The 24063-nt window shown below is 36.4% G+C and overlaps 1 protein-coding gene across 5 annotated transcripts in view; it reads left to right on the forward strand.

The window, feature by feature from the left end:
- The first annotated feature begins 5894 nt into the window (after positions 1-5894).
- Positions 5895-24063, forward strand: part of LOC145777606 (protein quaking-A-like) — a 39400-nt gene continuing 21231 nt past the window's right edge. For 4 of the 5 annotated variants that reach the window (XM_082589033.1, XM_082589034.1, XM_082589031.1 and 1 more), the window contains exons 1-3: positions 5895-6575; positions 19236-19363; positions 21176-21292. In XM_082589033.1, coding sequence (XP_082445159.1) covers positions 6176-6575; positions 19236-19363; positions 21176-21292 — 645 coding nt within the window. In that variant the 5' untranslated portion in view covers positions 5895-6175. Of the gene's footprint in view, positions 6576-15362; positions 15831-19235; positions 19364-21175; positions 21293-24063 lie in introns of those variants that run through there. The other variant, XM_082589032.1, reaches the window with a different exon arrangement.

A 24063-nucleotide genomic window follows, 5' to 3' on the forward strand; every position in this document is an offset into this window, starting at 1 on the left:
AAATACTCCGTTATTTTGTATCATTTGGATATAACCTGAAGCGTGAAGTTGGTTCAAAAACCGCCGCGTTATGAACAGTTTTAGCGATTTCACTGAAACTTGTCTTCTGTCGATATTTTGCTAAACAACCTTGCAAATTCATTTGAAGGCGGGAGGAGATACCTGATTGCGTTGTAGGAATGCAAGCAATTGCAATTCAAATTTTGTTGTGAAAACAAGAGCGGAATATTTCTCCTTCGGTCTAACTGCCAGCAACAGAGCAACACGTCAATAAAAAAAATCGTTATTACATCATTTCTGCATCACGGAATGTCAAGTTTAAATATAAATTTCAAGAAACGCAACTGCACCAGTGCGGTATTCTGTCTCGCTTTTTAAGCCATTAGAATGCGTAACGCATGAACCATAGATAACTGATAAGCTGGCGGTTTAACCCTAAACTTTGGGCAAAAAGGAGATCTAGTTCTCATCCATGATTACAACCCCTGAAGGCATGCTATGATGGTTGGTATGACAGCATTCATTCATAGCAACTACTCGGATGTACAAAACTTAGCGTCGGGGCAAAGGCTTTGTTAACTTGATCAACGGCTCTTCGAGACTTGTTGCGATACAAACACTCATCATTCTTGATCAGCTAGATAAGAAAAGGTCACTTTTTTATTGAAATAACGTCTGATGACAATATGCTGATGTAAAAATTCATTTTTAGATAAAGTTTTTCAAATATCCACAGAACTGTAGCTGAGTTACCAGCAACAAAGAAGATTGTGGCATCATCATTTTTAAATTGAACATATTTTTTCGCACAGTGTTGTTCCTTAACTATTTTAAGATCTGCAGAGTTGCCTTTCTTTTGTTTCACCTCATACCAATGTACTGTAGAACAAGGCGCATGTCTTATCAAGAATAGTTTATATTACCCAGACAGATACAAGCAAGCTAATTATCTTGTAACGCAGATCGTTGTTGAACATGTACAGTAGAAAGGCGATTGTTAGAATTTTTTGTTTTGAAGATTTATAATTTATATTTCGATTCCGCATGTTATGAGTGATTGATTTTGCGAACAAAAGTAAGATAGGCTACTGCAGTGCTACTCAAACGCCGGTACGCGTACCGGTGCCGGTACGCGAGCACTTGGCTGCTGGTACGCGGTCAGTTAGGAGAAATTGTAAATTGAGTAATTTGTTTTATGTTGATCAGAACGTCTATATAATAATTTTTAGGCAACGATAATGTTCAATCTGCTTTCCCAGCTATAGACTGTTTGGTGGCCCGCTACTACGACGACTTCCAGTTACGTAACAAAGAAATGTTATTTCGTAATTGTTATCCATTATTTTAACAAAGTATCGCAATGTTCGATCATATCCCTGTGTTCGATGCGAGATGATCATCCTTTTTGTGTGTTTGTGCTGTGTCCACGTGCTTGACTATACCTGCAGCGTCCAGTAACGAGTAGAGAAGTGAGAGGCTCAATCGATCGCCACACTCTGACTTCAAAATATCGGATGATCATAGTTTAGGATAAATTATTGGATCTATCTGCTGATGAAGGTTTGCAAAAATCTTTTGAATCAAACTCCCTTGCAAGCTTCTGGGTCAAAATAAAAGCAGAATATCCGAGACAGTGTACCATGGCTATTAAAACACTGCTTCCATTCCCTTCTACATATCTATGTGAAGCCGGCTTTTCTACCATGAGCTGTTTAAAGGGAAAACACAGAAACGCGTTGGATATCCATGCTCCTCTTCGAGTAGCATTGTCTTCCATCGAACCGCAATTGGATAAGCTGGTTGCAAATAAGCAAGCGCACACTTCGCATCAAAATTCGAAAGACCAAAAAGTGTTTTTTACTTGTTTTTTTGTGTATTTGTTACAAAAGTAATAATGACTTTGCTCTTGTCTTTTTTTCGCAAATTGACCGGGACGCCAAGTGATGGAAGGTGCTCAGCCGGTACACGGCATAAAAAAGTTTGAGTAGCACTGGGCTACTGTACCAGCTCACAAAAGTTTGGTGATCAATTGATGTGTCTATGCTACTTGCTTTGCCTACAAATAGGCTATATTAAATCTGTGGAGATTAACACAGTTTTACGTACAGAAATATTCAGATTTTAAAAATAACTTAGTACAAACTAAAAATATGTGAGAAAGCGGCTGCGTGCCCAGTTAGCGAAGTCGCCTTCTTGCGTCGTTTCATCATCTTGCGACGTTGAAACTACTGTATAGCTTATATGAAAGTTACAAAGTTTGCTTTTTTTAGTGACAAGACCAAAGTGATAACAACACCGATGCCACTGCTACTGTATCTGAAACGAAGTCGCAGTGTTTTAAGTGTCTTTTTGATTAATTGTTGTTTCCCCATCTTTTGGGAAAAATCATGATTGACCCTTTGCATTCTTGAAAATTATGACAACGTCCAACTCTTCTGCATCCCCAACAGTTGACGCAATGGCACAATAAATGCATGAAACAAACTTAATTTTTCCAAACAAGGAGATTGTCAAAAACTTTTCAATATCAATTTGCAAATGGAGTTTATTTAGTGACAACTCTGTGGCTGTCCTTCAATCACCAATCAGTCTTTTTTACATTGATTTATTGTCTCTAAATGTGAATCAGCTTTGACGCTATGTACACTTGTGATGAAAACGACTGCGCCTTGGTCTTCAACCCGATGCTTGTAAGGACTTTAGCTGGACACTCCTTCGTAAAACTCTGTGTTTTTGGACACACCCAACGACACGCATAAATTTGGACACTATACGATAGGATGCTTTGCCTTCCCACCCATTAATCCAAGCACGAACACTCTTCAACATCCAAAAATCAATCTGGACACAACTAAAAATAAGTTTCCGAATTGCAACTGTCACCCACTGGGTAAATGATGGGCCTAGTTTGGGTAAGTTGTTAAGTATGCAAAACTACGGTAAGTTGGGGTTATTGGAAAGCAATTTATATTTTTAAACCTCTTTAGCATTGTTCTAATTACGTCACTTTGTGTGGTCATTACTCGCTTTATCATAGGAGTAAATAAAAATGGGCTGTTAATCCTTCGAGGTTTTAAAGAGCGCACTACTTCCAACTTTAACGTTAGCGCTTTATGTTGTAAAACCTCATATGATGTTTACATGAAACAATAAATTACACTGGTCAACAAAAACCTTTTTTTCTTGCATGGACTTTAAGAACAGATTTAGGATAATTTTGGCGTGCTGAATCCGAATCTGAGCTCAGATCTCCTCTATCACATCACTGTTTTGCAATGTGCACGTTCCATATTGATGAATTATGTAAAAGCTGCTCATTCACTCACGAGTTTGACACCACACAATCACGCACAAAAGCAACTTCGAAAGCATATCTTTTTATATCAGGTTCACGGAATATACAAAGAGCGGTGTAGCCTACTGTTTATGGGGCCGAAAAGATTTGCGAAACTGCAGCTTTTGAGACGAGACTTTCAGCTTACGAGACTGTATGTTGGCTATTTCATAGACGTTAGTCACCTAGTTCGAGATATGGAGAATTTCAAGTTAAAGAGTTTCAATTCAACGAACTGTTACTGTGGTACTGGTAGGGGAAATGTTGTCATTTTTTAAATACGAAAATGAAATTTGGTGTAAAAAAGCAAGAGTATTTGATGGGCTTCAGATTAAAACGTTGCTCAAGGACCAGCACTTTGTGACTACCATGGCCACCATCGAGGCTCGAGCTTGGGATGCATCTGCTGATGTGGTTCATAACTTCCTTAGGAATAAGACAGCTGACAATTACATAGAGATGGTGCTGGAACTTCTCATTAGCCTGCACAAACTTGGGAGTAGGATGAGCATTAAAGTTCACTACTTTCACAGCCACCTGAACGAGTTTCCAGAGAACCTTGGCGACGTAAATGAGGGGTAGGGCGAGCGTTTCCATCAGGGCGTCAAAGTGATGAAAGAACGTTACCAAGGTGGATGGAACTGCAACATGATGGCAGATTACTTCTGAGGTTTGGTGAGAAATCTCCCTTATGTAGCAGTTACAACAAGAAAATGTTTGATATGTTAACGTGACTGCGTTTGTTTGTACCAAGATATACTTTGGATTTTTACAGCATTACTGTATACAAACCGTTTTAAGGTTACAGTATTACATTTTCTTGTATAGGTTTGGTTTAAATCTGCAAATTTAATTATTCTGTCAGAAGGACACATAACTGAACGAAGATCAGCTTTTCAGTAGTGCCAGTGATAAGCACAATGCTCCAAATTTTACTTTTTAAATTTATTTCATTTACTTAGTGTTTGTATACTGCCGTCAATAATTATCAAAAAGGATGCAATCACAAGCGTAGTTTTGGAAAAGCATTGTTTGGGAGTAGCCTCCTCCCATCAGTGCCGGTGTTAGGGTATTTCGGGCCCTGTGCGGAATATGCTTTGTGGGTCTCAATGACAATGATCCAATGGGTTTTGACTGCCGGCGGGCGAAGCCAGACCGAAGGCGACACCCAGCGACGGGGGTCTGGAGGCCCTCCCCCAGAAATTTTTGAAAAATAACTTTGAATTTGGTGCATTCTGAGAGCATGTTCAACAAAAACGAATATTACTGTAAAATGGTGCTGTCCAGTGGCATAGCAAAAGGATAAGATTACTTGTACTTGCTTGTGAATAGAATTTTTTCCGTTGGAAATGACAAAAATTACTGCATTTTCTGAGTAAATTGCGCCCCCCCTAATTTTAGGGCCCTGTGCGATCGCACGGTTTGCACACCCCAAAGACCGGCACTGCTCCCATTGCAACCGTTATTTCATGTATGGGTGCTTAAACGCAACATAAATTTTATAACTTGAATCGGTAAAAAACATCAATCAAAAAAAGTTTTTCATATCTGAAAAACGTGTTGTGATGAGCAAAAACTAACACCACAGTCGGATTCAACGCTCCCGAATTACCCTACATCCATAGAAAACTCCACGCAAGAAAAATTGTATTGACCAGTGGTATCTTAAACTTTTTTTTTAAAACAAATTTTCTCATTTTCTATTAAATTAACAGCTAACCACGTTAAATGGTAAAAGCTAACATCAAAACAATCGACTCTTGTGCTTCATTAACGCTTTGTTTGAGTGACGTTCCACTACTATGATTAAAGTATTTGCAATGTGCTGGTCGGGTGAACAAACATTTTAAACATCTATTATATCGATGCAACGTTGGTTATCGCCAGAGAATGGTAAAATTTGGTCCTTGACTGAATTATAAATGCTTCAGTTCTTGGCTTCGTAATATCCCAACAGCAAATCCATCATGTTTACATTGGTTCAACGTCTACAAATGTTGAATTAATGTAAAAATGACGGATTTGCTGTTTGGGATCTGTTGTTTTAGCTGACAGTCAATCTTCTTGACCGCAGGTTGCATTCTGCACATTTTCTGAGTAATCTGAACCAACTCGCTCAATTGTGAAGGAATGAACCAGACTTCAAATAACTTTTAAACCTTTGCAGCTTTGAGAATGTTTTTGAATCAAAATTGTATTTGTTGTGTAGCAAGGCTGTTTTCCAAACGCAAATATTTCGAAACTTTAAATTTCATTTTTCCCCCTTCTTTCGAGTAACATACACAAAAAGACCGAAAACATACTGGCTGCTGTGCAGACTAAGTTCTTAGAAAGTTATGCAATGGCCAAAAGAACACGTCAATTCCTTCTCCGCACAGGTTATAGTTATGTATTTTATCTTTCAAAACACAAAATTGCAGGTTACATTTCAATTTTTTAAACAAAAACTTTGTTCATGTTCAAGCACTTCCAAACTTTTGATTGTTTATTAATACAAACATCAACTCTTTGTCAAGTTTGCTTGTTAATATGTCTGTCTTTTAATTTTTCAGAGCTTTTTACCTTTTTATTAACATTTTGGTGTTTGCACTAATTTTAACTTTGCATAAATTCTATTTCATGCTTCAGCCTATTCCAGAAGAATAACAGCTTTGGTGGCCAGCTTTTGGAGCTTGAAAATTGCCGTCCCTATAAGCTTGCTAATTCGTTGTTGGTTGAACTGAAACAAGCAAAATTGAGACCTTAAAGCAAATTCCTTCTTTTCCGTTCGCGAATATCCAATCTCTACCTCCTCCTTCCGTTCCGGGTCATCATCAAACTCCATTGACGTCCGCATCAACCATGTTACAGCAGCCTATGCATCCGGTGCAGCTCCAATTGATCCAGCAACAACCTCCGTCTCAGCAAATAAATCCTTCTCCTGCGCAACAGCTTCCTCAGCCTACTCACATCCAAATTCAATCTCCTCCTCCTTCCAACCAACAGCAAATTAACTTTCACCAGCCGCCTCTCATGGTTCCTCATGGAGGCAGCACCTCTTCTTCCTCAAGCAGCGGAGGAAGTGTTTCCGTACCTAATATCCCCAATTTCAACAACATAGGAACAAACGGTTTGTTGAACAACGATGATGACAAAAAGATTCGAGACAAATGTCTGTACCTGAAGCAGTTGCTCCAAGATAAGAAGCAAATCCAAGGCCTCGCTGGATGCTTCCTCCACGTGGATCGAATCCTAGATGAAGGTAATGACAAAAAATGTCTTGTAAGGTCATAGGCGGCACAAGGTTGTTTTGTAAAATCATAGGTTACACGAAACTATTTTCAAATTCTGAAGTTGAAGATTGTTTAACTTGTGATTTCTTTTCTATTATAAATTTGTTTGGACATTTACTTTCAACACCCGGAGAACCAAGTTTTTGAAAATGATGCACTTGAAAATGAACTACGGTAGGCTTACTAACATAAATTGTTCTTTACATTGAATTGATTGTAAAGCAATATTTATTCAATCCCTAAACTTAGTAGGCCTAAGTAGGCTACTGAGTACAATAAGTACTAAGTAGCCTACAACATAGCCTATGGGCTACCCCCAGCCCCCCCAGTCAATGCTGGGAAACAACGCAAGGTCTAGTATTTAGGACAAGGCTAGTATTAGCCTAAGTACTGCACTGAGAGAACTTCGCTCTACGTTGTATTTAGCTGGGTAATCTAATGCGTCAAAATCGATTAAAACTATCATCGAAAGCAGCAATTGCAAATATTCTGCGTAAGATTACATTTTCTAGACCAGTGGTCTCCAACCTGTGGGTCGCGACCCCGAGTGGGGTCGCCTTAACTTTTCCTGGGGTCGCCACAACTCACCATATTCAATTTATTATCGTTTCAATTTATTACCGAAAAAAAGACTGATACTTTTTCAAAAATTTTTTTTGTTCTACTTCTAGTTCGCAACCTTTGCCTGTGTTTTGGACTCCTTGGAGTACAGCTACCTCGCATCACAATTAAACCATTGTGGTGCATTAATCAAAAACGCAATAGTTGCGACAAGTAGGACACAGATCAAAAGCATTGACGATGCTAGTTTAGACTAACTTTTTATTATTCAAGGTGACTCCAGAACGTGCGAATAGTTATTTATGCAGGACTGGTGTAGTGTGCAGACATTTCACCGGCTGTTTACGGTTTATTTGCAGCTAGTAGTGGTAATTTGTAGTTACAGTACCAAGTATAGCTAAATAATATACAAAAATGGCAGCAAAATAAGACCAGAAAAAGATCAGTATGACGAGGCTTTTTTAAAACTTGGTTTCACTGAATTTAATGGCAAACCAAAGTGTGTGATCTGTCTTAAAATTCTAGCAAAAGAATCGATGAAATTAAACGTCATTTTAAAAAAAATCATCCAGGCTGCGTGGATAAACCATCTGATTTTTTTTTAAACGTAAATTGCAATCTCTTGCGTCACAAGCAAGTGTGATGAAAGCATTTACAGCGGTAAATAAAGCTGCTGTTTATTCTTCGTATGTCGCCTCTTATCAGATTGCAAAGCAAAAGAAAGCCCATACAATTGGAGAAAAAATGCTGCTGCCAGTATTGAAGGAAGTTGTGAAAATCATGACTGGAAAAAAAGAGACCAAAAAAACAGTTATTTTGGAATACTTTTGTGTAGCCACATTTCTCTGTAATTGCGCGTACTTACTCTTATTATTTAGTTTCAGCATTACTTGAAATATTTTTCTCCGTATCGGAAAACAAAATGGGGTCGCATGTAAATGCTGATTTCATTTTCATTTAAATTGGGGTCGCTTCTTAAAAAGGTTGGAGACCACTGTTCTAGACTTTGCCATGGCCACCTAAAGATACGGCCTGATTTGTCACATTTTGCAGAAATTTCTCGGTTTTTCTAACTTTGGGCGAACGTTTAAATAATTTTTTCTAAAAATTAGATTTTTACGCTTTCTTTTCTCTTTTTCCCAGATGTCACAATAGGTTTCAACATCCTCACATGTTGAAAAACAAAGAAAATTTGATTTCGAAGATTTTAGTCAGACTGTTAATTTTTCAATAACAGTCTGATTTTGCGTTTTTCAAATTACTTTTTCTCATTTGCTACTGCTTCCCCAAGGCAACAAAAAAGTTTTATGTCATTAGGAAACCGCAAAAAGAAAAAACATCTCAAAAAATATCAGTCAAGCACTAGCAGTAGCCGTAATCAAAATCTGCAAAATGTGACAAATCAGGCCGGATCTCCAGGTGGCCATGACTTTGCATGAAAAGATTTGTTTGTAATAGGCCACTGGAGTTTCTATTAAACATGTAAGCTATATTTTACCCTCACTAAAGTCAGAATGTTTCACTTTTCTTGCTTCATGATGTTTCTCGACTAATTTTTTAACCATGTTAAGTTTGGAAACTAATTTTTCTTCCTGTAGTTGGTCTCCATGAGAAAGGTGCACAAAGCATTTTCCACATTTGAAAAAGAAGGTTTCGAAGAATTATCTTTTCTACATTGGTGTATTGTCAGCTTCACATGGTCTTGTTTGGCGACAATATTAAGAGCCAGGGACATAGTCAGGAGGGGTAAAGGAGGCAATTTCCCCCGCCAAAATATATTTGATCAAAAAAGTTCACACTATGTTACCGCATCATTTAATAATGATTTACTATTGTTTCAAAATCAAGCCCCCTTGGAGTTCTTTGTCTTTAATGACTCGTTGCCGGACTTACTCACATTTGAAAAAATACTTATTTGCCCGCCCCCCGAAATTTTGTGCTGGCTGCGCCTTTGCCAAGAGTTCACTTTTCGAAGTTCAGAAAATCGCACAAACTCATCCGTAAGGCTTTCTCGCGTCTTTTAAAAATGTCTTCTGTTTTAATGAGGCTGGCTGACTTCCCTAAAATAATCAGACCTGATGTTAACGTTTGTAGTCTACGTGATGAGGACATCCAAGCACTCGGCTCATTTGCATTCTTACAAGAGTTTTCAAGGTTCGAGAGGCTAGAAAGCAAAATTTTAAACAATGGTCAGAGTGATAATTTTCTTAAAGTTTTGAGAAAATGTTTGAGATTTAAAGTGCTAGAATCCCTAAAACCATAACAGGAGACCATTTGTGACCTGCAGACTACAAAGTTGGTAATAATTTCGCTATCGATAAGTGGTCACAGCGGTAAACCATAATTTCTTCGTGGGAAAATTGTAACTTAAAGTTCCCGGATCCTTTCGTCTGCATATAATGACCGAAGAAACACACACTTGAACTTCTTTTCAAAAAGTGTATTTCTGTAAAAATTAGCCCACGGCTACCGAAAACGAGGGGGTGCAACGCGTACACCACTGAAAACTGTCACTACAGAACAGATTACTTGGATAAAAGACGGAACCTTTGTCCAGCTAGCAAGCACTAAGCCAACAGTTAAATGTGCGGCTAACTTTCAAACAATCATTTTACGAATGACCAGAATAGATAGCAATATCTCAAATTCACGTATGCAGTACTGTGACGCAATAATGAAAGACAATTATGAAGTCATTCCAACAGGTGTTTAAAGCTGATGTAATATTTCCTGTTTAAACAGGCCCAAACAAGTCCAAACAGGTTTGACACAAGTCTATGAACGATGGTGCAATTTTGGCACATGCTTTAGGAATTTCCATGACGTAATATTCAGTAGACTTGAACGGTTTTTTATGACGTTTGATTTGTACAGAGATTGGCCGTAACAATAAGTAGGCTAGCCTAGAAGCAGAAAAAATGCAAACAGGCTTTCTCAAAAGTGGAAAAAAGGTTTGGTGTTGCAGAAAAGGAATTATTTAATTTGATCGTTAGGTGGTGGCAGAGAAACGGGTAGCAAAAATAAAAATAACTCTCAAGGTAAAAAGCATTTGAAAAGATATCAATTTTGCTAAAAAAAACTGACAATAAGAAATTCTGAGTATTGTTTTTATGTGACCTAATCGATTGAGACAATGATCTGTTTCAGTTTTTTAAAATAATTGTTTACACAGTCAAGGTTACAAACTGAGTCTATGTGTTGACTAACAGCTCATGAAGTGGTGTTACAAATCAGTGGCGTATCCAAGGGGGGGGGTTTTGGGGGTTACAACCCCCCCCCTTTGGCACGCGTATGACGTCACGATATTGAGAATAATGCTTTCAGTCTAAAAAAAACTTGCCTAATTTTAAACAAAATTGCATTAAAAGAGCGAGTTTTGCCAATACCAAACATCTCAGCCAGGAATTAGCAACAAGAAAACACAGAGACTAAGCTTTATTTCCGAAAAATGCCGAAGAAAACTTGATCTTAACCTTTTGCTATGCTACCGGACAGCACCATTTTACAGGAATATTCGTACCCACATTTTTGTTGAAAATGCTCTCAGAATGCACCAAATTCAAAGTAATTTTTCAAAATTTTCTGGGGGAGGCCCCCCAGACCCCCCGCCGCTGGGTGGTCAAAACCCCCCCTTTCAAAATTCCTGGCTACGCTACTGTTACAAATTATTATTTTTCTTTTTTCGAAATAGGAAGAAACATAGGGATGAAAAAAAATTGTGTCGTTCCATTTCTAATAATCTTCGAACTAATTTTCTTTTGGACATTCGTTGGACTGAATAATAGCCTAAGTTAGGTGGGCCTAGGCTATGCTAAGATTTTCTTAGATCACAATGATTCACAAGTTTACGTAAATTTCTGAATTTGAAATTTTTGTATGTTTTGCTTTTGTTTCAAAATAACAAAAGAAATCATGTAAATTTGGAAAGAAACTAGACATAGGCTATAGCTCTTTATTAGCCTAGGTTAGAAATAGCCTACTATATTGAAACAAAAACAGAGACATTTTGGAGTGCAGATTGGTGGTACAAAATTAGAAGAAGTCGAATAGAAGGTAAGATGGTTTGTAGCGCTCCTCTGATAGCGTTGTCTGTTTAAATCCGACGTTGTAGATAAAGAAACTGCAAGGTAAAGCAAGTTGATTCAACTTTTGGTGTGCTCAGGAGCAACGCACTTCCAGAACAGTTCTCCATTCAAAAACATCTAATGGATGAGACAATTTACAAAATAACAACACTTCAACAAGAAACAACATAACAAACAACAATTTACAGACAACAGCACTTCTACAAACACTCCAAGTAGCCAGAAACTTCATTCTATTAATCTCGTTGGTCAGGCCTGTGTTAAATTTTCAAACCCTTTAGGCTACCGGTAGCCTACTTTACTAAAATATGAAACTGCCAGAATCAAGGTTCTGAAGAGGCATTCTTAGTCTGAAGATGAAGATTCCCGCAACCAATCAAATTTTAACCAAACTTGAAAGAAGCATGTAGGCTAGCCTCCAAGCCTAATCGAAACGGACCCTTCCCCCCGGACCTAGTTGGAAGTCAGCTTAAAAGATGCAAATAGTAGGCTACAGCCTACAGTAAGCCTATAAACTTAGTAGAAATTCACTCCAAAGGAGATTTTGACGATTGGTTTGCCTACAGTCCTAAAATCTAGAAGATATTGCATTTTACCTACTTGGTGGATAGTCACACCCATGACCAGGGCCGTTGAGAGGCTGATTTAGGCTCGGTAGCGTAGCAAGCTAATGACACCATCGGGTCTCAAATTAAGATCTTCGGGCTCCAAATCAAGATCTTCGTGCTCCAAATCACATTACATCCAAAGAATAGACTACGCGGTGGTTTCATCAAGTTCACGAACCCTTGGAAAGGGTTCGGGCCGCTACATTTATCCCAGGTCTAGTTAGCCTCGACAGAGTCATTTCTTTGAGCTTAAAATTGTCAAGAGCCAGCCATACAAATATTGGTTAAACTAAATTATAAAAAGTGATTAAGCAGTTTTACAGACCTAAAAGTTTTTCTTCTGTCACGAAAATGAGCTCATGTGGTTCATAATCAGATCTGCAGTTCGCCTGCGGCAGCGGTTCAGCGCGGATTTCCGTTTTATACCACCAAGTTCACGCCCAACATAATGTAAAGTCGCTTTGTTATTCCAGAAAAAATGCAAGCTAAATCGTCTTTGATTTTATATCGTGCTAGACTAATTTAAAGCAGTTTACAATTTTTTTAGCCTAGTTATAGCCTACGTTATCTTATTTGAGAGTAATTTAAATGCTTTCATGTTGTGCTGTAGGGTGTAGGCTACGTGTAGCCTGTGTTTTTTACTTGTGAACTCCAAATTTCCTCCTTTTAGGCGTCTGTGACGTCACCATGATTGTATAACTGATAATACGTTCTAATTATCATTAATAATTATCACTGATTTAATCGTGATGTCGCCAGTAATGTTACAAACATCTCAAAGGATAGCTTTAGGGTGTACAACCGTCAACCCCCAATCGCCCTAACGTCACTGCTACTGCATTGTGAAGACGCAATAAAGTATTTTACTTTCAAAAATTTTTGGCATAATCAATGTTGAGCTGGAATTTGTAAAAGCGTAGACCAGGTACGGAAAAAGAAGTAAAATTTGTAAAATTTAGTCTGCATTGAGAAATTTCGTCCGCTTTTCGTCATTCTAATGGCACTTGTGCTAAAAAATATTTATTTTACATTAGCAACACTGAAAACCGAATTCTTAAACTTGAACATATCAAAAATCAAATTCAAAATTGTCATTTCCATTTGTCAAGCCTCTCAAGCGTGTGAGCGTCTCAGCGCAGTTGATGGATATGTGAGACAGAGAGGCAGGTCAGTCATTTTGCTTTCGTCACGGTGATGCTGATACATTGAAATGCTCTGGACATTCGTCCGCGATGTCATTTGATACTTAGGCTTCGAATAAGGGACGCCGTTTTATTCCGTACGTCACGCGAGCATTCAGGCTTCCAAGAAAGAATCATTGTTTAAAGTTTGTGAAGCAAATCGCATACCAGGCGAGGTGTGAGTTCTAAACCATAGGCTATTTAACTGCTATTTGTACTGTAATCTTTGGTTAAAATAACTGTTTTTAAGGCTACCCACTCAGTAGCGTTGGGTTGCTTTCTTCTTTCCTAGCATGATGTTCCTGCATATGAGAGTTTTCCATGATTGACACTGGTTTAGTGATGTAATTTGTAGGCTTGGTCCCATTTTTTCCATTGTGGTTAATTTGTACTAATGTTAGATGGATTTCTAAACAGCAATTAGGCTACTTTCAGGAGTTGGCTAATGTCTATTCAGTGTGAAACAGAACAGAATAAACAAAACTACAGACAAGGTAGGCTACAAATTAAGTGAACTTGTTTGGGCTACAGAAACTATTTGCAGACTAGTTATTCAGTGCTTGATATGGACCACTGTCCACTATGCATGCTAAATCTATCAGGTGTTTGTACTATTACTTGTGTTGCAATCAAACTTAGATAAAAGTTACATTTGTCATAGTCCACTATGCATGCTAAATCTATCAGGTGTTTGTACTATTACTTGTGTTGCAATCAAACTTAGATAAAAGTTACATTTGTCATAGTACGATAGCCTATCATTTTGTGACTGAGCGATAAAACTCAGCCTACTAAACTTAAACCAAAATGATATCTGCAATGAAGCAATCACAGTTACATCATGGTTACATTAAATAATTAAAAATTCTACATTTACCAGAATATCCAACTAAATTCTTTTACTAAAAATGATCCAAGTTTTGTGTATTAAAACAGATTTTAATATTTAATTGTTCTTGGCCTACTGATGTTTTTGATCAACCTATGATTAAAACAAATGTTGTAGCTTGTAAACGTTCTGCACTATTTGTTTTTTAGTTTTTATTGTAATAATAAACATGTGATAATTTTTACCTGATATTGTACTTGTAGCCTAACTGAGAAGAGCATAAGAGGTTGAAACTATGCTGTAGTTACACCAAGGGATGTTTATTAATTAATATGTTCCTGTAGTTTTAAGAGCAAGTAGCAAAATTTTATAATTTAAATGTTTCAAATTACAAATGATAGAGCTTTGGTAGAGAGTTTATTTTGTTGAACCATAGGCATACGAAGTCAAGTAGCCTAAACGTTACTTGGCTTCTTATGCCTTTGGCTCAAAATTCAGTTGGTTGAGTAATTACTGATTTTATTTATCTATTCTTAGGAATTAGAAATACCTGTTCCAAAGCTCAGTCCTGAAAGAAAATTTCAAATAGACTTTTTGTACTACTATTGTAGATTGTTTTCTCTGTGTTCTTTGTTACAGCTAATTTGACAAAATACCAAAGAACTGGTCTCCGCAAACCAGTTATTTATATGAATGGTAGTACTGTGCAATGTGCATGCTTTATGAGGTTTGTGGATTAGTTTTTTTGGTCATCTTGTCAGCTTATTTTGTTGTTAATAGGCTACAAGTACAAACCATGTTTGACTTGTGTAACAGACAGCTATGTTTAGTTGCTATGGTGGAAGTATGGTTATTTATCTTAAAACTAAAACCTCTTTGGAGCTTGGAAGTGGCCTTGTTTAGGATCTTGCTCTTTTATACACTATTTGTAGACTACTTCCTCCATAGTACTACAAAATGAAGAGCAGCTTTCCAAAAATGCACTGCAATCCTAAATAAACTTGCTTTTTAAATTACTGACTAGTGACTACTTGTTGGTTGAGATATTATGTCAGACAATAAACAATCTGTTAATAATGTACTATTGGGATTGCTTGATCCCTGAGGTGTTCATAACTTATTAATTGTTAAAAATGTCAAGGGTGTGTGGAATGATTTCTATCGAACATTGAGCTTAAAAATAAACCATACATAGACTATGATTGATTCATGATTGAAGAATTTGTTGATAGTATATTGGAGAATAACTTTGAAAGGTTGGTTAGGTTTTTTGCAACTGTAGTTTTGCTTCTGCAATTTTTTTACTTGCCATTTGTACAGCTGACACATTGTGGTAGTACCAATATCTTTTTAACATGCTTGACATCGTGCATTGTTTTTACCTTCAAAGGTGAATTGGAATGTCTTGTAATTGACTGATTTTTCATATTAATTTTTATGCTCTGATTGTTTGTTTTTTTCCAGATACTAACATAACTTTTAATTAATTAATATTAACATTAGATTTATGCATTTACTAATTTGTAACTATCATGAAATAAAATTGAATTGAAACAATTAATCATGAACATTACAAGCTTGCAATCACTTTCTGATCTTGGAATCAAAATCGAGCCTTCTCAACAAATATTTACCAATCCCTCAGCCACAATGATTCCTTATTCGAGTATGGCTGCCTCCAATTTCACTCAGCCACAAACTCTAGCTCGTCCCCCCACAATTCCTGCTGGATCACCATTAACAAATGGCTCATCATCTACGTCTTTTAGTGGCACTACAAACAATACAAATCTGATTGCTGCGACCACTTCTGCCATGTTGCAAAATTTGCCCCACAATTCAAGCCTGGATAAGAAAACCAAAGAACGTGTTAATTATCTTCAGCAGCTTTTAAAAGACAAAAAGCAGTGCCAACTTTACCCCAGTATTTTTGTTCATGTTGAAAGATTATTAGATGAAGGTGTGTATGTTTGCTTTGTCACATTTAGGAAATACATAATTTTTTCGGCAACAAGTTTTCTTTGGGTTTTTGAGGCTAATGAACTTTAGGTTTTGCACTGGGTGTACCTGTTAAAGGTACTGCAGGTTCACTTCAGTTTATGATTTTTCAATCTCACAGCAGTTAAGCTGAACTTTATCCTTCAAACATTATGTATTTTTTCTAAACTTTAAATTATTTATGAAAAGTCTTGCTATCACATTAAACAATTCCCATTCCAACTCACACATCAAATGTATTTTCAAAACAATCTGGAGTGTTTTTGCCCACAATTAAACTTTGCATGCAAACCGTGTTCTTGTTCATTTACCATCACTTAGAGAAGTTCTTTTATTTGCATCAACAGCACATGTGGAAAAAACAATACAAGATTACAATGTGAACTGGGTTGCTTTAATGTTTGCTGACGATGATGGGAGTGGCAGAAGGACCGAACTGGTCATCAAGTCTGCCACACCCGTGTGGTGTCATAGCTTATTTGACATGGAACGGTGTCGGAGTTGAACGCAAATATATATTGTATACATTACAAAATAAAAAACAATACACACACGAAATTTAACAGTACAATATAAAACAGGAATACAAGAAGCGATGCAGAAATACAAAATGGCATAGGCTATACATATAACACAGCATAGGCTACTGGTAAGGAAAAAGCGAATATACAGTAATTAGCGAGATACGGTGAGAATAAGTAAAAACAGTTTGATGGCACGTTAAAACAGTTTTGATTAAGTAAAAACACCACGATGGCACTTATATGAAGATGTTTCAGATCATTGCAAGCTAACTTAGTTTTGTAATTTCTCTCAGTTTCAGTTTATTTTTTCTAGTCTATATTAGAGCTTTGATCAATAAATTCAACAATAGCTGCATTCGTTATAGCTTTATTGAGCAGTAGTTGTATATAATGCATGTTTAATACATCCCACTGTAATGCATTTTCAAGAATGCATGCAGTAATAAATGTTATCTTTGAATAGAAAAAGTTCTTCTTTATAGTGATCATGACCTGTGCATTGTGCAATACCAAATTGATCTTCAGTTTTTAGTACTAATTCTTAAGAAAGTAACTGCTTTTTTGTAACCACTTTACTCTTTAGCCTTAAATAAAAAAGACTAAGGTTGAATTTTGCATTGAAGATGGTAGCCTACCTAGTACCTACCTTGTATAATAATTGTAGTTAATGACATGAAAAGACTTATGTAAATCATTGCTATCAGTAGTTTCGCTTCAATTTTTTTTTACAAAGCATTATTGTATATGCCAACATAGTTGAAGCTTAAAAATCAGCTTCATTTTCATCTCGATTTCCCCTTGGAACTACAAAGTAGGCCCTATTGTGGAAGTCTTCTGGCACAGCCCACTTACAGCTGTGACTGCATACCTGCTAGTGCTAATGAACCATTTTGTACTCATGCATTATAGATATGGTTCTTTCAGGTACAGTCTTTTCTTCATGTCAAATGACAAAACACACTTCATTTTTTTTGTTATTAGCAGCCTATTTCTGTTATATGATAGTCTAGTGTTTGTTTTTAAAACTGATCAAAGGCAATATTGACTGGGCAAAGACTATACCGTTAAGGCCTTCCAAAATACGAAAATACAAAGCAACCTGTTTTGTGTAGTTTAATGAGTTATACTTTATTGCATCACAGGCTTATTGCACCACTACTTCAAAATGTGATTATTGATTATATGTTACTCTCACAATTAACACACAATAAATTGATTTTATCGCATTGCTCAGCTTGAAAACAAACGTTTTATATACTTCACTCAATTTAACTAACAAATTACATAATATTTGTAATAACTTTTGTCCATTAATGTATTCAGTAATGATGATAATTTAGTGGTGGATGCAAAGAATTCGTTGATTTATAGCCTAAATGTAAAAATCATTGTCTCATTCAAATCATTAATCAAGAAATATTACTATAATAGTATTGACTTTAGCACATTTCAATAGTGTGGTGAAGACAAAACTGCTCACACAACCCATGATATGCTTGGTTCATTTTTGTTTCATAGAATGTATTGTGCTTGGTAATTGAAATGGTAGTAGGCTTAATCAAGCCGACATCTCATTTCCTAAATATTATATCCGGGACTGCTGGAGGTACATTGTGTGTTTTTAAAAGGAGGCTGGTGTATTATATTGCGAACTGAATGGTCTAGCTGTTGTAGTGCAATAAACCTTGCCTGCTGCGCTTCCTTGTAGTATGCTTTTGAGTACACTGAAAGGAAACGACTTGAATGCTTGCTGACAAGGATTAAAACCTTGCATTTACTAATCTATCATATAAGCTTTGCATCTTTCATCATTGGTAAAAGTGGAACTCTTTTACATTTTGAATTTCTTGGGAGATATTTCTTACCTTTGAATTAAAGTTATTAGGTCAATGTCTAGAATGTTATGAATGAATGTTAGAAAAGGTTTCTGGCATCTCAAAATATTATCTAAGGGAGTGCCTTCCCAGTTGAATTCTTCAAGATGAAACTGTGAAAGACACTTTCATAATCCAGCCCTCAAACATGTTTAAAATAACTGCATTGTCTACAGCTTTGTCACTACCAGCCACAACCGTGTCTGTGGTATTTACTTTTTTTTCTGTATTTTTTTAAGGTACCGTAAAACAGTACAACTTTGCCCAAATTTGTAAATTAAAGTTTGACCACAATGCGATCTTAATATTTTATTGGATTTGTCCAATAAATAATGCTGTTAGTGTTAAATATTATCCATTGAACAAATCCAATACAATTTTAAGACTGTGTTGTACAGTAGTCAGACTTTAAAAGTCACAAGTTTTGGACAAAGTTGTTCTGTTTTACATTACTAGTTGTTTTTGTTTCAAAATTGCACTTCATTAATGTCCACACCCTTGTAAATGTTTTCAACATTTTGATTTCTAACATACAGAGGTTCTTTCCAATTTTTTTTGCACTTATACATAAAACATCTCGCAACGGGATCATTGCTAGCACAGGTTTAGAACTTCTCTGAGTATTTCATTGTTTGCTGAGCAAACAAGTAAACTCATCAATTTAATTTATTTAAGCAAGTCTTGGGCAAACAGTTCTGTTTGAGAATTCACACTTGTAAAACAATATATTGTATCTGTACAAATACTCATTAAAATATCAAAATCAAGTCATTTTTGCATTTTTTTAAAAATAATGTAGTGGTTTGCTCATTGATTGCATTGTTTCAACGCTTTTTGTGATTGTATTCTTTAACACCAATTAAGAACAAGGCAATTCAAATCGATATATGAATTATCAAAGTGACACATTCTGATTTACATTTTGCAACTTGTGTGAGTTTTGTAATTCAACTGAAATGTTTTATTCAGAAATCGTCAAAGTGCGATCCGTATTGTTTCAAAATGGAGACAAGCAGCCCCTCGAACTCCCCCCTCCCCAAGGACCCACAATTACCCTCACCGAGAAGGTGTACGTACCTGTGAAAGATCACCCAGAGGTACAGTAGAAAATTTTTTTTCTCTTAGCAATGTACATCACATTAATGACAGGTTTTTTGCTGTTACTACTGGTTATTAGTGATTGCTCAAACCGTCAAACGTTATCATGCTGATTTGATAGAGATCGAAACTTCACTTTAATAACCATTAACCACATAACCAAAATGTTTTTATGCCAGGAGCTGTTTGTTATTTTTGTTTCTTTAAAATGTGTTAGTCAAATTGTGATAACATTTTCATTGCTCGTCTGGTTTAAAAAAGGGTGGTTTGGAATATTTCTTTTAGGTAATATTTTGCTTTCTACAATACGAGTCTGTTATGGGATACTGTTAAAGTTAAACTAATAAAAAGGACAAAAAGTCCTCTATGGTGTTGTAAGTTAAATCCTTGCATAAAACGACCTGTGTTTTTTGAATCATTTTATTGCGTGTTTCTGTCTGGTTTCTGTTAGTTGAAGCCTACACTAAGGACAGAAGAGCACAATGTAAACTTTATTGTATTTTTGATAACTTCATTTCAAGGATTATTCATAGCTGATACAAAGAATGTAGTTTTAGGTACCGTGTTGGTTTCACAAGAAAGGCCACTGAACAAACATTACTTTCACTGTTATCAAGAATAACCCACACAACAAATCAGTCAATTTTGTACATTGATTCAACGTACCTTGGTTCAATGTACGTTGAATCAATGTAAAAAGCGACTGATTTATTGTCTGGGAATTCGCTGCAAAGCTTTTTTCATTGATGCCACATTTCAAATCGAAACAACAATGCCAAAAAATTGAAATGCGTGAAATTCATCTGTCTAGTAGCGCCTTGGGAGGAGCAGGCAGGGCAGTGAAATCACAACCACAATCACATTTTTATCTCGAATTTGTTGTCACTACGCATGTTCATTAATAATGCACCATCTAAGTAAAGGAATGCCGGAAGTATGGTTGTGATTATACGGCTACTACACGTCGTCTGCCATCATCTTTATTTCCTATATTACATCAAGGACTTCCTCGATCATGCTTCACAGAGATATCGGATTATCTGTTGCATATTTTTGACAAAACGGAACCCAGAAAGAAAACAAGTTCGCGCAGTTTTTTTCTCCCGGTTTTATTGATTTAACGTAGTTTGATATTAAGTTGAAAAAAAGTAAAAGCTTTTGAAATAGCAACATTATTGAATCATCATAAAATCTTTGATCAACATTGCGAACTGTTATTGCGCATTTAATACAACGAAAACAAAATTTTAACAAAAGCATTTTATATGCAGTACATACTTTCAATTCCTAACAGCTTTTACAAAACGACAAAAATTGCTCTAGCCGAAAAACAATTTTTTTTCTCGCTTGCATTTTCTTGCTGTGCGTTTTGTTTGCTCTTGAAAAGTTAATCAAGGCTCGCAATTTGTAGAAAACATATTAATAACTGAAGTTTTTTGTATCGCCAATGTGGAACAATGTAGCAGTTGATTTGCTGCGCTTCAATTGCAAGGAATGTACTCTTTTTTTCTACAATGCATTAACAGTTTTTATTCAAGGCAATCAGGTGATTTGAATCAAACTGATTTTTTTGCAAGTTTTGCATTTTGTTTTTCTTACAATAGAAAGGAAATGCTGGTACCCTGGACCACTTTAGCTTGAACTACATGTCGATTTCGAATAATATGTATTATATTTGATTTTATCTATTGTTGTTTATGCAAAAAAACTTAGTTGCATCACAAACTTTCACGTTAAAGCGTTGTGTGATGAACTTTTACAGGCTGTGAAGTTTTCATTAACGATTTGTCAAATTTAATTTTTTCTTCCAGTACAACTTTGTTGGAAGGCTTCTCGGACCAAGAGGTCTGACCGCGAAGCAACTTGAACAAGAGACCAAATGTAAAATCATGGTTCGAGGAAAAGGATCAATGCGAGATAAGAAGAAGGTATGTGGATAACTTATTGCTTTCACAGTAAGTGAATAACATCGTTGTCTACATTCCAAGGCCGGATGGGCAATGCCGGCTTATTTTCCAAACAGCGAGCAAATAAATAAAAACTTTGTATATTTTTACATATTATATTAGCTTTCGCATTTAACACATATCTCGTAAAAGTTACTCCAATTTGTAAATTTTTGACGGTAAATATCTCGTTGCTTCGGTTTTTCGCGTCGGAAACTGTTTTCATGTCCCCGTTCAGAAGTCCGAAACACTTCACAACACTTCAGATTCCTGCGTAGTAAAGATGAATGCTGCAACTGCGTTGGTTCCAAACCATAGGAAACATAAATGTTAAATTTCAGTAATTTTGCGCATTGATTTGTTATATTTGCGAATATAAGAAATTGTCATGCCGGGTATCGAAATGTAGATCAATGAAATTTAGCACCATAAGCAATGCGCAGTCGCTTTTCTTTACCAAAAAGCAATTCTTGTCATTTGTTGAAAAGATTATGTTTAGCTTCTCACAACAATTCGACCGTTATACACGTTAAGTCTCACAAAACCAAAGTATCGTTTTTGCATAATGACATTTTTGGAAGTTTTTTTTTGAGGCGCAAGTAACTGTCAAAGCGGTGCATTCAATGTTGATCTGCAGACGTTAAATCAATGCAAAAGGACAGATATTACTGTGTGGGTTGGTTCCCACCTTACGGTCTTCATCGATTTAACGTCTTTTCTTGCATTTAAAGATCTGTCCTCAAAGGAGTGTGATGGATCAAGAGTGACATCTCAAGCAGCAACACCCGCTATTTTTACACTGATTCAACGTTTGCAGACGTTGAATCAATATCGGTGTCTGGTAAAGTGACAGATTCCCACCGAAACATTATTTTTGGTTGTGTGTTCACGGCAATGATAGTGATGACCTGCAACACATAAATGAAATGATGCTCTAAAAGTCTAAAACAAGCTATATGCAAAGTAGTACATTACCCAGCCAGAAAAGTTGCCTTTTTGCATAGTTCAACGATATAAAACACAACTTTTTCTAGCTGTGTATAAGCAGAGGAAGCCCCCTGAGTATTTCAGGACTAACGCCTTTACGATTGCGCAAGTTTAACAGCTTCGAGGTGGTGCTCGGTTTCTAAATGGACAAAAATGTTACGCCTGAGCAGGCATTAGCGACTTGAAACAACTTTGCCACTGTTAATTCTGTATTTCTTTTCGCAACTTTACTGGTAACTTGTTTTAATGCAGGTTTTAAACGAACTTTTGCATACCATCAGCTATTGTTTCTGTGCAAATCTATTACAGGCTTAAATGCAGTGTTCTTTAAACCTAATTGCAAAAGCTTCTGTTTACCTTGAAATAGTTTTCTTTCATCACTCCAGTCATACCAATCAACACTGTGGAATGCCGTTGTTCATCAATTTCTACGTACCGTATTTCTACGTTGTTTGAACGACAAGAACCACAAAGGCTTTAGCTCGCTTAATTCTTTAAGCATCCGCTTTTCGCTTTCAGCATTTGCTCGGATTACAAGCGCTGATCTATGCTATTGACCGTGAAAGAATGCTAAATAACTCGAGCGCCTTGGGCATGATTAAAACTTTAAGCGCAATAATTAAAAGTACTCTGGCCTGTAGGAAAGTGAGTTATATGCGCGGTATTCTATTTTTTGGGTCACAATTGCGAAACAAATCGGCTAATATGATTTGCCAAAGCGTGTATTTATCGCAAGGTTATGGACTTTTAGGTAAGTCCAACACATTGCGCACAAACTAGCGATCTGAAGTTTGGAGTCACAATTCGTCACCGAACTATCACTCTGTCATTCAACGTTGATGGAACAAAATAAATGTTGATTAGAAAGATAAAGAAATGGCTACTACGATTGACAATTGAAGATAAAAAAATCTGCGTTCCAATGAAGCCGGACTAAAGCCTGTTCGTAAAATCAGTCCATTCCGGAAATTTTCATAAATTATGCATGTTTTCCATTGTTGATTTTATTTACTTGTAACGTTTAATCGTTTGGTTGAATCCTAAATGAAGGATCCTTGTGTAACTCCATTCTCAGTAACATGGAGAAACCGGAACAGAAGTTAAGAGGCTGCTGCATCACTTATCAGCAGTTCAGCATTCATGTTTAGGTTTTGCTTTGAAATGGTGGATTAACGTTTGGGAATGTTATTTGCTTACTTTCAGCACTTGCAATTATATACCGAGTGTGAATTGTCTTCATGCAAAATTGTGCAGATCTCTTGTTTCTTAAACTGCCAGTTCAGTGTAACCAGACGTTCAAACAATATCATTATTCCGCTTACAAACAACATTCTTTAGAGTTGATGACTGCCTTTCAGCCATTCATCAAGTCAGCAAAAGTGTACTTAGGCCACTCAAGAACCAATTAAAACGATAACTAATCAACGACGTGGCACCGGCTCTTGTGTTTGTCCCTTAACTCTTATCATGTACCAGGTTAAGTTAGTGCTAACGAGATGACACTATCTTCACTGTAGTTGAAATTACTTATCATGAAACATTTTCGTTTGGCGACACTCCTGAAAAAGAACGTTTGAAAAGCGTTCAACAAATGAACATTTCCGTTTGGATGCCCCTCGGCTTGTCAGATTACAAACATTAAATTATGTTTTGGAAGCTGTTTTTAATCGTGTAAGTCTGTAATGGTAAGAGAATAGAGGCCTCAAAATCTTACGTGTGAGTGAATCTATAGAATCCGTCGTTCTGTTTGTGCTTGCAATGTTTCG

Source organism: Aplidium turbinatum, chromosome 9, assembly GCF_918807975.1.
Source record: "Aplidium turbinatum chromosome 9, kaAplTurb1.1, whole genome shotgun sequence".
NCBI classification, from domain to species: domain Eukaryota; kingdom Metazoa; phylum Chordata; class Ascidiacea; order Aplousobranchia; family Polyclinidae; genus Aplidium; species Aplidium turbinatum.